General features: G+C 41.9%; 1 protein-coding gene across 5 annotated transcripts in view; it reads left to right on the top strand.

Annotated features, from left to right (window-relative positions):
• The window catches only part of LOC131456461 (uncharacterized), a 73,065-nt gene that overhangs the window by 6,020 nt on the left and 53,486 nt on the right, over positions 1-13,559 (top strand). For 3 of the 5 annotated variants that reach the window (XM_058624817.1, XM_058624815.1, XM_058624818.1), the window contains exons 2-4: positions 1,312-1,428; positions 1,576-1,721; positions 8,849-9,147. In XM_058624817.1, coding sequence (XP_058480800.1) covers positions 8,977-9,147 — 171 coding nt within the window. In that variant the 5' untranslated portion in view covers positions 1,312-1,428; positions 1,576-1,721; positions 8,849-8,976. The remainder of the gene's footprint in view (positions 1-1,311; positions 1,429-1,575; positions 1,722-8,848; positions 9,148-13,559) is intronic. The other 2 variants (XM_058624819.1, XM_058624816.1) reach the window with 2 other exon arrangements.

Raw genomic sequence — 13,559 nt, 5'->3', positions numbered from 1 at the left:
CGTTGCCCTGACAGGAACTCTCCCAGGATCAGAGTTCGGACTGAGTCCAGAGTCGGAGTCAGTGGAGAGAGAAAGGGAACCCAAAATCAGGCCACTTCACCATCCGTGGTCCAGCCATGTGTTGAGTACCATGCAATACTCAGAACCAAGGAAACCCCATGTTGGCAGGGAACAGCATTCTTTAATCCATATACATACATACTGTACCAGCCATATGTCAGCTAAATAACTTAAATGTGTCTCCCTTTCAGCTGTTTTCATTAAAAGTGAAGGTGGGTGACAGCTCCAACCAACGGGAAAGATATTTACTATATCACTTAAGATCTTAAGATATGGCAGAGTTGGATTCCTGCCATAGAAGGTGCTCAAAACAAGCATTGAAGATGGAGCAAGGGAAATCCATCGAAAACAGATTCTGCTTGTGTAGTGATCACTTCATATCAGGTGCAGAATCCAACACTAATTACCTTAAATGTCCATGTTCATTTTACATACTTTTCTTATGATGTGTTAGCGCTCTCTCGAGAGTAGGACGAAGGCAAATTTTATCCGAAAAGTTGATGGAATGAAAAGCCAGTCTCCTCCTACTGATTCCATACTCTTGAAAAGCACCAGGGGGCAGTGTAAAGGTCAGATATATTCAGTCTGTCAAGTTCTGTGACAGTTTTGCTGCATTTTCACACCGATATAAAGTGTGCAGTGACCTCTGACGGCTTGAAAACACTAGCGCCGAGGAATTTTTCGTAATCATTGAGTAATCAATCTGTACTTAGCTTTATTTATATTTCTAGCAACTTTTACTTTTCCTCCACTACATTTCCTCTAACTATCTTTGTTACCACCAAATAAAATCAGAAGAAGAGCTGGTATTATGGTCTGTTTGAGCTTTTTTAGTCTTGATGAATTCACCTGCTGCAACATGGGGTAAATGTCTTTGCTCAAGGACACATATAGACTAGCAGAGCCAGGAATTGAACACGCTTACCCTTCCAGTTGAAAGACATCTCGCCCTACCACTGAGCCCACCATGGCTCAATCCTAACTGCTCACTCTTTTAACACTTTTACTTTTACTTCTAAAAGTAAATTTTATACCAGAAAAATTACTTTTTGATACTTAAGTACAGTACATTTCATAAACTTTAAGACTTTTACTAAGTAAGTAATTGTGAAAAGTGACTTTCAAAGTAATTTTCTGGTAACATACTTTTACGTACTTTTACTCAAGTATCTTTATAGAAGACTGGATTATTACCAGTGGAGCTGTGGCTTATAAATAAATGTGTTAAACACTGTTTTTTTGTGAACACAGTTGAAGGAGGTGTACCTAATAAAGTGGCCGGTGACTGTGACTGCTGTGACAGATCTTGACATCTGTCTTTACAGAATATACAGCAGATAAAGCAGGAGGAGTCGTGTTTCCCTGCAGGTGAATGTTTGTCTGTATGTGGATAAATTGATTGGATTAAATTGTTGTGTTGCCTTCAAGGGTTTGTTTTAAACCCTGAGAGGGATCACGTGTTAATGTCTCTCTCTCTCACTCCCTCTGTGTCTCCTGTGACTTCTCCCCCCTCAGGCTGATGATCTCGTCTCCAAGGGTGACCCGGGTCACCGCTCTCCTTGACTCTCTGACCAAACACAAAGAGGGTGTTTCCAGCCCGCGGCCGTGGTCACTTTCACCCGTCACTCAGACTTTCTCCCACCGCCGCCCGCAGACTCCAGGTGAGCGTGGCTTCACGGCTGCAGGGGTGTGTGTGTGTGTGTGTTCCAGAAAAATAAACTGTCTCCTACGTCACCTGCGAATGGGTGGTGGAGGCTCGTTGTGCAACACGAGAGCAACACAAACGACTTTGTATACCTTCAGTTCATGAGAGATGCAAGCGAAAATAAACGTAATTGCATTTACGTTAATGTTGAAGTTGAGTTTTCCAGCTTTAAAATGATCAAAAACGGCTGAATTCTATGTTTCAATATCCACCATATTCACCATATGCTTTTCAAAATACAAAGACCAGGACACGACACATATTGCGATACACACAACAGTTGCTTTGTTTATTTTGTTTAACAGCAGGAACAATGGACATGTCTGATATGCCTCTGCTGCCACCTACTGGCTTTATTCCGCATTATCTGCCTTCCGTTGTGTCTCGGTGTGTCATAAAACTACCGTCACAGCATTTGCGATCATATCGACTGAATGAAACTAAAACTAAACTTTAAGACTTTTACTTAAGTAATATTATAAAAAAAGTGACTTCAACTTCTACCAGTCATTTTTTTGGTCAGATACTTGTCCTTTTATACGTATCTCTGATGTTAATGTTGGGATTGTTGCCATTCATTCATTCATACATTCATTCATTCATTCATTTATGTCTCAAACCCTTCCAAACACTCTCCTGCGACCGTGTTTGTCTTTGAACCTGTTGTCAGGTTTGTGTTTACGCAGCCGTCGCTGACGCCGAGCTGTGGGTGACTCTTCATGAAAGCCGTGTGACACAATACACACACACACACACAACCCGTCACTCTGCAGCTGATAATCATCGTAGCGGACGTTTGACTTTTAGTCATTTCCTCTCCACAGTTTAATGTCTTTATCATATTCACATTGAAAAAGTCAGTTAAATCAGTTTACTCAGTGTTAAATATTAACTAAATGAAATACTGAGTGAATGTTGTAATATTAGATTAGAAAAATGTGTATGTGGCAAAATAAATCATGAGTCCGGGTGTCATCATTTAACGTAGTTGCATTAGTTCTCAGTGTTTTACTACATATTTATTTCATGTGTGAAGACCAAATTTGCCTCAAGAACTTTCTATTCTACTCTATTTTACTTTGTTATTATTATTTTTTTACTTTAGTAGTGGTGGTTCTTTTAATTTCACATATTTTTTGGTGTTAAACTCTTTTTTTTTAGTGGTGAAAAAAACCTAAAAATGCATTTACATTAATCTCTTACAAATGTGCCTCAAGGACTTTCTATTCTATTTTTATTTAATTAATTTTTACTCAATATTAATATTTCTAGTGTGCGGAATGCACCATTCTACAGCGCTTTAAGTCTGAAATTTAACCTATTTGTCTTAAAATCATATTTTTTTAGTCAATTTTAATTTTGCTTTTAGCAACCAGTTAAGGGTTTTTCTGTAGAAAAAGATCATAAAAAAAAAGTCGAAGTCTCAAAGGACCCTTGTTACACCACAAATGGACACAACTCCTGTGTACCTAATAAAGTGGCTGGTGAACGTATTCTCTTAACAACTTTCTCCACCAGCAGAGGGCGACATTTGCTTCACGGCTATTAGCCCATCTCACACACACACACACACACACTCTCCTCTCTGTCCCTGCCACTGGCCCCTCCCATCCATCCAAACTATAACCTCTCCCTAATCCCCCCCACACCCTCCACCCCACCCCGTGTTGCCGTGGCGACGGCTCAGACGAGCAGGTGATGCATTGACAGGGAGCAGATGGTTCCCTGTGGAGGTAAGCGCGGCCCAACAATGCTTCCATATTCATCATAAAGTCTCACTAAACTCTCTGTGTGTGTTTGTGTGTGTGTGTGTGTGTGTGTATGTTGTAAGTACACACACTCACACACACACACACATAACTTCAAAGCTGAATGAGTCGTGCTTTCAGTGACACACAAACACGCTCAGTTATGTGTTTGCTCTGCTGATTGGAACAGTGTGACTGACGACAGCGACAGGTTCTGTTCAGAAACTCAGTGGCAAAAGTCAAAATACACAGATTTTCACCAGTTTTTATGCGGATTATTTCACTTGTTTTGCTCTCAGAAACTCGATAAATGATTTGATCTTTTATGTCAAACTTTTGAACTATTTGATGACCTGTGTCGCGGATAAGAGTAACAAAGACAGTTAAGAGGAACTGTAGCGGGTAAATGTACTGTATAAATAACAAAGTAACAAAAAAATGTGTGTTTTATGATCATTTTAAAGCTGGAAAATTCACCTTTGCCACGTTAGCGAGAAGAATGTTACTTTACTTGCTTGAAGTACAAATACAGTTACAAAGTATATGAAACTTTGTCGTCTCTCTCCTGTTGGCCAAAGAAAACCCGACATCGCATCTTCACAGTCGGAGAAAAGTGAAGACAAACTGCATCGAGGTTCTAATCCTCGACCTCCCTGCGCTCGTCTCTGACCTGCAGGTGTTTTTTAGACTTGCCTTTTTTTTCCTGCTGTAACTCACTCTCACTCTAAAAAGAAGCTCCTGCTTTCGCCTCCTGTCTCCCCTGGAGATAAAGTACAGACACCCCACTCTCCCCCCTGTTCTTTCTTTCTGCTAACTCCTGAATAATCCGGGCAACAATACCCACGGCTGTGAGGCGGTGTGTGCAGCGATTCGCCGCAGGCCTGACTTGTTTTTGGGGTGCAGGAGGAGTACGAGGAGGACGAGGAGGAGGAGGAGGAGGAGGGAATGGTATTATGGAGATCAGCTAATGCATGTAACACTGCATCCATTTTTTTTTCTGCTTCTTTTACTGGAACAAGTGGTAAAGAAGAAGTGCGGTACAAAAGAGTGCTGCGCTTAACCCGCCACACCTGGAGCACACAACAGGGGGTGAGAGCGGCTTCTCACTCCCCCCTCTGCCTCACCCATCATCACCAGCAGCAGCAGCAGCAGCAGCAACGCACCTATCAATACAGGCTGAGAGGAGGAGGAGGAGGAGGTGGGGTTTGCCTGTATTCACGGTCTGACTATGATAAAGACGCACAGTGAGGAGCCATTCAAGAGTCCTGTGCTCATAATGGAGTCACTAATAGGTGCCTATTCAGCGAGGAAAGTGTTTTCTGGGGGAGAGAAGAAGAAGAAGAAGGGGAGAGAGAGAGAGTGAAAAAAAAAAAGTTGAAGGGGAAGCAACAATCACTTTGTCTGCAGCCTTGTGTATATGTAAAATTTATGCAGCTCCTCCACCTCCTCCGCCCTTCTCCAACTCTCTTTTTTAGGCTGTCTTCTTTTTTGCGACAAGCTATAGTTTGAGAGTCTTCCTTTCATCCTGACTTGAAAATAAATTCAATGGCACGTTCTCGAGTGAGTCCAGTCCAGTCCAGTCCAGTTTACGGTTTCTATTTCCATTTTTCCCCAGTGAAGAACTTTTTAAAACATTAGGGTCATTCTTATCTCGCACTAACTTCATTTCATCCAGGTTCAAACGGCTGCAGGGCACCTGTTTCCTGTCTCTCTCTCTCTCTCCACAAAACAATAAGCTGCAGTTTGATTTAACCAAATTTAAAACCAAATTTAAAGCTATTTTCAAAGGTCTAAGAGAAGGGATCACATTTCATGGATCTCCCGGTCCATTTTAATAAACATCAACATCAACTTCTTTTGTGCTTTAATCACATATATGTTACCTACACGCCCGTATTTATTACCCAGACATATAAAAAATGAATTTTCATATAAATTTCATATAAAAATGAAATTTTCATATAAATTTCATATAAAAAATGAAATTTTAGTGGTTGCTAACTACGACTCATCTTGTACTCAACAAGACCTCACTCCAGAAACATCGCTCCAAGTTTTCCTTTTCAGTTAAAACCGCACATTTAGGAGACAGTGGTGACGAGACTCGACCCTGTAGATCAGTTTAACTGCAAATACGTGGAAGCTACAAGCTATGACAAGCTATGCCATGTCATGGAGGTTTTTAAGGGGTTTATTTCAAATTTGTCAAACTGCGGTCATTCACACATACGAGGAAAATCTATGTGTGCTAACTCCACACACCGGGGAACTTCTTGCTCTGAGACAAAAAATGGCAACAATTCAATCAACATATCCGTGGCTGCCAAAGGAGCCACATGGTGGCTAGCATTTTGGTCTCAAAGCAAGAATGTCAAAGGTACAGATCCCAGTTCAACAGGGGGCCTTTCTGTGTGGAGTTAGCATGTATTCTCCACGTGTATACAGGTTTATTCCTTAGGAATATAAGACTATTATTCATTTAAATTAAATTAAATTAAATTAAATTAAATTAAATTAAATTAAATTAAATTAAATTGGTAAAGTCCAACAACTAATGGCTGAAAATTAGCCGCCTAACTAACATTTACAGTGATTAAAAAGCTAAACTGGCTTTATCTAAAACTTCTTTTCGATGTTTCTTTCAGTCAGAGGAAAATAAAGATTAACCTGAAAGCACACACACAAATAAACACATACATCAGCACAAGAAGATCTGACAAAGCCTCCAACAAAACACATCAAAATGCCATTACAAGGGCTTTCATGCTGTTCTAAGGAAAGCAGCCCTGCCCACTGCGTGCTGCCCTTTGTCAGCAGCAGGACCCAGAATCAAAGAGGGTTGACCTGCGCCGGGTCTGCCTGGTAGCAAGACCCACACTCTCTCTCTTGCTCCCACTCCAAATCCTGGTTGCAATGCCATGCTGAGACCCTTACCCCCTCCTCCCCACCCCCCTTCTCCTCCTCCCACCCCCCAGTTAGCTCCGTTATTTCCTCATCTCATCAATCTGTCAGCTAAGCCCTTTGACACGCGGGCAACAATACAGTCCCAGCAACTCTCAGTTCATGCTCTCTCTTTCAATATGGTTCCAGCTTTTCAAGATTAGTCAGCTCATCCCCGAGGTCTGCTCCCCCGGTGCCTCAGGGCCAGGGGAGGGCGTCAACACCAAATATAGTTGCTACCGGCGATGGCAGCGTTCAGGCTCTTAACGTCAGCAGGAGATGCTTTTAAAGATATTTGCACTTTTAAAAATGTGTATTGTTTCACAAATGTTTCCCGGCAACAGGGTTTCACAGCTGGTTATTTCTATTATTGACAGAGCGACTGTAACACGAGTTTCTTCTTAAACGTCGGCATTGACCATAGAAAAAAACCTTACAGTATCACTCAACACGCTACAGTAGCGTAACAATAAGAAAAGTTCCTAGCATCGTCACAGTGAAATATTTGTAGTGTTTCGCAAATGCTAACAGATCATAGTAAACATGTAACAGCTTTACAGGGCTAGTGTGTAACATTTTGTTGCAGAAATGTAATATTCTACCCCTAAGTGTGTTTGTGTAAGTGTATAAATGCCACTTCTGCTTCTACTCCAAATCCTGGTTTCCATGCCATGCTGAGACCCCACCACCACCCTCCCAAGTTCTTTCAAAATAAAATATCCTGGTTTTTGTTGCCTTTTAGGGCATTCCAGTTTTTGTAACAAGTTGGAATTTCCAAGTTTAAGAGGAACAGTGTTTCTAGAGCGGCCGGAATGCGTGAACTGCTCAACGCGTTTGTTTTTGAGGTTCGAAGCCGAAGCTTACTTAGCAATTGATGAAGAACAACATCCTTTCTGATACACGAAGGCCCCCGTAGTTCCCTGATGTTTTTTTTGGGAAAAGTGAACAGTGAACGGAGGACCTTTACCCTTAGATGGCACTTATTGTTACACACTGGACCTTTGGAGACAAATCAGTCGTTTTTTAAGATCACGATGTGTCATAAAGAAGGAAGAAATATTTGCATTAAAAAAAACATTTGCACAAACTATATCTAAAAGCTCCTCCCTTTGCGTTTCCCTTAGCAACTCTCATTGTGGCATCTGGATTATCCAGAATGCACTGCGAAGCTCCTGTAGTGTCAAACAGAGGGAGATTTCAGGCAGAGTGTGATTTACAAAAGACAGGTCTTTATCTCAGACAGTTTCTGAGAGGATGTTGCGATGTACTTTTGTGACAAATTACGTCAAAAAAGAGCAATGTTTTTGGAGCTTCAGTTTAAGATTGTTGGGATTAAGTTCATGTGGGAGTGGTTGTCTTACGTTTGGTCTTGTCACCATGGTAAACACTCACTGCTTGTTCTCAGGCCTTGTTAATATTACACCAAGTGCATGTTGACCAGGATTTCCCTGCACTACAAATTTGAAGATGAAGAACCCCAAGACCAAGACACACTTTAGAGAATTAGCCTTCAGAGCACACACACACACACACACAGACTGAGCTCTGATTTGTGGAATTGATAGGCTCCATTGTTTCCAGAGCACTTGCCACTCTGTGCCCTGTAATGTAATTAAGGCCAGGAGATTTATGCAGCCCAGAACCTGATCCATGTTGTGTCTGGCTGTTGGGCTGAAAAGCCTTCTCTCTGTCCAGCTGCTGCTGCTGCTGCTGCTGCTCTGGCCTCTGTCACTGTGTGGGCTCACTGTGCTGCTCACATCCTAATTGAAAGCTTTTGGTTTTTCCTGTTGCATCTGGAAGAACGACGAGGGTTATGTGGACTATTCTGTCTGAAAATAAACTCCGTCACCAGAGTTGTACAGTAGGCTGTGTTTCCTGCAGACCACAGAGCTCTTGTAAATGGCTGCTTTATCTGATCAATAATAATAATAATAATAATAACAATAATAATAGATGTTAAAGAAATGCCACTAGATTCCGCTTGTCATTATTTATATTATTATTGGGCACTTGTTGCTGCTGCACTCCAAGGTAAAGGCCTTGCTTTACGGAGGCTTGTCCGTCAGTCTCACCATTAGATGTCACTAATGCGTTCATATGAAACCTTTAAAGGTCATGTCCTTGAAACAGCTTGGGTGAAAACATTCCACAAATGTTAATTTTACACGTTTGAGACAATTCAGAATAATTCTACATTCTACAGTTTTTTATACACAGATTTTACCAAAGCATAGCAGCAGAGACAATGTTGCTGAAAATGTAGTAAATCCAGAAGAGTGGTGTGAGTGTGTGTGTGCATTTGTGTTTGCCAAGGAAACACTGTGCATGAGAGACTCTTCCCCAGTTTAGCAGGATGGTAATTATTAACTGTTTGAACAGTCTGCATTTCTTTCAGCCTCCCACAGAGAGACGTTGCTTAAAATCACTCGGCTGCAAAGACTCGAGGTTTACCGCAAGAAACAAGGATAAATAATTCCTTTTCTACATCGGGACTTAAACTGTGAAGGTGAGAGCTCCCTGGAGATGTCTGCTGTCGATAGAGGAGGCGCTCGGGAGCCTCGCTGGGAGAACAAGAAACCTTCCAGAAGCCAGGATTTCAAGCCTCCTCTGGGACTTCTGGCTTGGCGTCGGCCTCCCGTCGGCACGAGCACCTGGCCGCCTGATGGCTCCCGTTCTGCACAGCACAAACACCGGGTGAGTCCATCCATGCCCACCCAGATTCTTCCCCTAATCCTCAGCCCCGGGCGGCCCACTGCCGCCACTGCCCATAACTCCAATATCCCCCAATGAAAGACACGTCAAACGCTGCTGAATGTGCCCCATGGAGAGGACAAGAGGGAGAAGATCCATGAAGAACCGCAGCATCTGTCCACCTCTCTGACACTAATGAATGTTAAGTAGGTTAGCTGCTGGTGTGCCACTGTCCCGCAGCTCTTTGTGGCCACTGGTGGCAGCAGGCTTTTGCCTTTGTGTGGGTTTTTGCCAACCCCCTGTGAGATGTCGTCAGAAAAGGCCCGGGTTGCTCACAATCCCGGCACCAATAGTTTGCCATATTGATCCTTCTTGCTTTCAGATTAGAGCATAAAAGGAGCTCTGTCCGGCCAGCAGGGACCCCACTAACTCCTGGAGCTCATTTCAGGGTCACGGAGTCCTTGCAGATTCCTGACCCAGACCCCAATGAACACACACACACAAACACCGGAGCAAGACAGGACAGAAACCTTTCCAGGGATGAACCCCATTAAACAGGATTGGTCGGATGCTCACATTCATGGCTCATTATAGCTGACCCCGGGCTTTCTCTCTGCACAATCTGCATGCTCCCCTCTTCTGTCTTTGGCTCTAACCTGGCCAAAGACATGCTGAGGTGGTCACCCTCGCCCTTTGTTTGCCACTGATAGCTCAGCCGTTTGCCCGATTGTTTTCTGGACTGCGTCTCCTCATCCGTTGTGTGGCGCTGCATTGTTGGGTTCCTGTGGTGTTCTTTTAAAAGTTTTGTCTCCGCTTTGGAGCTTTTGAAGCTCCTTTGTCTCGCTCTCAGGCGACATCCACTTTGCTACATTTTTATTTTTCCAGACGTGTGTCGCAAACAATGTATCAGAAGACATCTGCGTCCACGCTAAAACACGTGTGTGCTTGTGTGCTGAAAGTAAGTGTTGGCAGAGCTTTTTGTTCACAGGTGAAAGTTCAGTTGTGGCTGATACGAACCAGACAGGTGCGTAACTGCGTCATCAGCTCCAAAGATCTTTCTTTCTACCTGTCCAGACTAAAATGCAGCCCTTAGTTTTCAACTAGCATTGTTTTCAAATATCTCTGTTTGTGGATCTACACTATCGATATCTCTGTGGATCTACACTAGCTTACAGATGAAACTGTTATTTTGGTGGTGACGTTTTACTGGACACATTTAACAAAGGACGGTCATTGTTAGATCAGAGATTTTAGGTGGGTGGTCTCTTTAGTCATTTTCTAAATACTTGAATTTGGTAAGAATGCAAACTTTCCAAAAAAATACACAACTCCAACTTGTTGCCACTGCACACAACTGGGTCAGTTGTGGATTTTTGGCGTCTACATCGGACAAAACTAGAAAAGATACACTATAACCTCGTTTAACTGCATGTGATGACTGTTTATTAATTAATTCATCTTTTAGCACTAGTGAAATCCTTTACATACGTCACACTGTTCTGAACCTTTTCACTTTTGATTCACATAGCACTTCTTTTCGATGCTGATTCATTGCTTGGTCCGTACAATGTCAGAAATTGATTGAAAAATATCAAACCATGCCCATAAGTGTGCAAGAAAACCAGATTGTTGTAGATTTAAGGAGGTAAATTTGGTTTCATACAATACTGGATTGTGGATTTTGTGAAGGCTTACAAATCTGACTCATTGTTGGAGCAGCACAAAACTGAAAGTGAAATCCTTTACATATATCACACAGATTTAAATGAGTGATATTTTGGTCTGTAAAAAGGTCAGAAATTGATGGAAAAAAGTCAAACCATGTTTCCGAAACTTAAAAGTGAAAACATCCTCAGGTTTTTAATCTTAAACATTTTATACATTTTATTTTTAAAGACTGTCACATAAAAATACAACAAAATAACACATGACATTCAAAATGCAGCATTAGCGGTACATTAAAAGCAGTGCAGATACAAAATGTGATGGTTCTGTGTTTCTGAAAGTGAGTTCCAGATGAGGAGAATATTCTTTGTTGTGGAGAAATGTAGTCAGGTAAGAAGTGTAATTTAATCAATAGTTGATTCATTTAAGTGTCGTTTCCACATCTGTTATTTGGTGTAGCTTTGTTCAGTTGCCACAACAGTAATGACGACTTATTTACTTCTTATTTCCTTGGTGCCGATGTCACCAGGATGCAGCTCCGATCCCTGGCTTCTGGCTCGACCCCTGCTCCCCTCAACTCAAAGGTGATTAAATGCCTTTTAATGTGCGCTAGCTCACAGACAGGGTGTAATCAGGTGAAACGGAATTAATAAACCATTCAGTGCAGAGCTCGGAGGAGAACGACGGGCTCCCACGAGAAAGACGGACAGATGGCGGCAGGAATCACCAGAGAGAGCGAGTGGGAGAAAGGGATAAAGCAAAGACCAGCCACCACTTTGGTGATTAGCTCCAAATTGGTAATTTGATCTTCCACCTACTCATTATTGATAAGGCTTATTTCCCCCTGCTGGCCCGGAGCGGCAGCACAGCAGCATTTCCTGTCCACCGCCCGCTCTGCTGTGCTCAGTGGATCTGACAGGTACTTCCTGTCAGATCCACTGAGCACAGCAGAGTGGGCGTGAGGTAGGGTCTGTGGCAAAAAAAAGAGGGTCGTCGACAAGTGGGAAACTGTGGGAAATGCATCTGGCAGGATTCTCCCTAATCTCATCATGTGAACTGAGCGACAAAAAGAACAGGAGTGATCACTTCAGACAAACCCTGGCTTTTATTTGGACCTGGTTTTGACAAGACATTATTTGTTTGTCATCAGCATATATTGATATATTTTAATTTAAAAAAAAAAAAGCATTTTAGACGTTAAAAAACGTTGAAGTTCTCTCCAGGTTCTCCGGTTTCCCCCCATATGCAGATTTTGGGGATTAGGCAAAAATGACCGTAGGTGTCAATGTAAGAATGGATGGTTGTTTGTCTCCGAGTGTCCCTGTAATGGACTGGCGACCTGTCCAGGGTGTGACCCCGCCTATCGCCCTATGTCACCTGGGATTGGCACCAGCGACCACCCATGACCCTCCAGTAGAGGATAAAGTGGTACAAGTTGGATTGGATTGGAAAACACTAGTTGAATAAACTTCCCAGGGTTCACACAAGTCCTTGAAATCCTTGAAAGTTAGTGAATTTTGAAAAAAACAAATATTCAAGGCCCTTGACAGTTTTTGAAAATCATCCTAAAAAAGACATGGGTCAAGTTAAGTTGATATTTAAGTAAATGTACATACACTAGGCCTACGCAGGACAAACGTGGAGTCGTAATTACTAGCTGTGTTGTGGACACTGTCCACTGTCTCTCTTTCTCCGTCCATTGACGTGAGGTTCCGTGCAGGACAAAGAGTGAGTAAAGTTAAGAAAGAGAGACATGGTGTCTGGGAAATCAAAATTCCAAGATCTCTGACTCACCAAAGACAAATTCACAAAGACTGACTTTGACCAAGATACCATAAAGAACAATCACTGCAAAATGGATGCAATGGGCAAAGCAGCTCTTACAAGGTGCCCTCCCGTCTTCAGCTGTGTCAGCACATTCGGCCCTTGAATTTGATGGAATATACCATAGTAGAAATTCTCTAATCGTTGTTCTCTTTTGTTGTTTTGGAGACAGAATAACTACATTACTTCCTGATGTGAATGGAGTTTCATCCTCCCATTGGCAAAGTGAATAACAGTGAAAGCAACATTTGTAGAGAGGATCGGATCGATGAAACCACAGATGGTGTTGTTTTGTTTTTTCCTGTCTCCGTTACACTGTATGGTCGATTTTAATGTCATTAACTCGCCTCACTGGTGCGTTCACTGTGAACAAGGAGCCGTGTTCTTTTGTCGTGTTACACCTGAGGCTAATGCTTGAGTTAACCGATGACAACGCAACCAAGAGCTGGAATCAGTTGAAACACATAATTTCTTTCTTTTGTTACGCAAAAAGTAGAACTCATAACGTCTTGCCTTTGGGGTCTCCATCAACGCAAAATGTACGTCTACTTGTCTACACCGTAAGACAAAAAGAAATGTGAACTTCTACTTACATTGTTGACCGTTGAAACTTAAAATTATTAAATTTTTACAAGCATGTCTGAAAAATGCTGTGAGGACGAATAGTGTTACCCGGATATTGAATAAAAAATCCACAAGGAATCCAAACTCCATCCTGTCAAGTTTATACCATTTGTTTAAAAATTAAACATTGATCAACCATCAAAAAATAACCGAAAATTAAACATAAAAAACAAATCTTTATTAACGAAAACAACAATGCCACAAAAATTTAAAAGACTGAAAAGGAGCAGAAAGAAGAAGATATTTGTCAAACATATAAAATGTGATTTTTTTTATTTAATTTTCTCTTTCATTTGTATTTT

This window comes from Solea solea, chromosome 3, assembly GCF_958295425.1.
Source record: "Solea solea chromosome 3, fSolSol10.1, whole genome shotgun sequence".
Lineage (NCBI taxonomy): Eukaryota > Metazoa > Chordata > Actinopteri > Pleuronectiformes > Soleidae > Solea > Solea solea.
The sequence above is the reverse complement of the archived record's forward strand: the minus strand, read 5'-3'. Positions and strand labels throughout refer to the sequence as shown.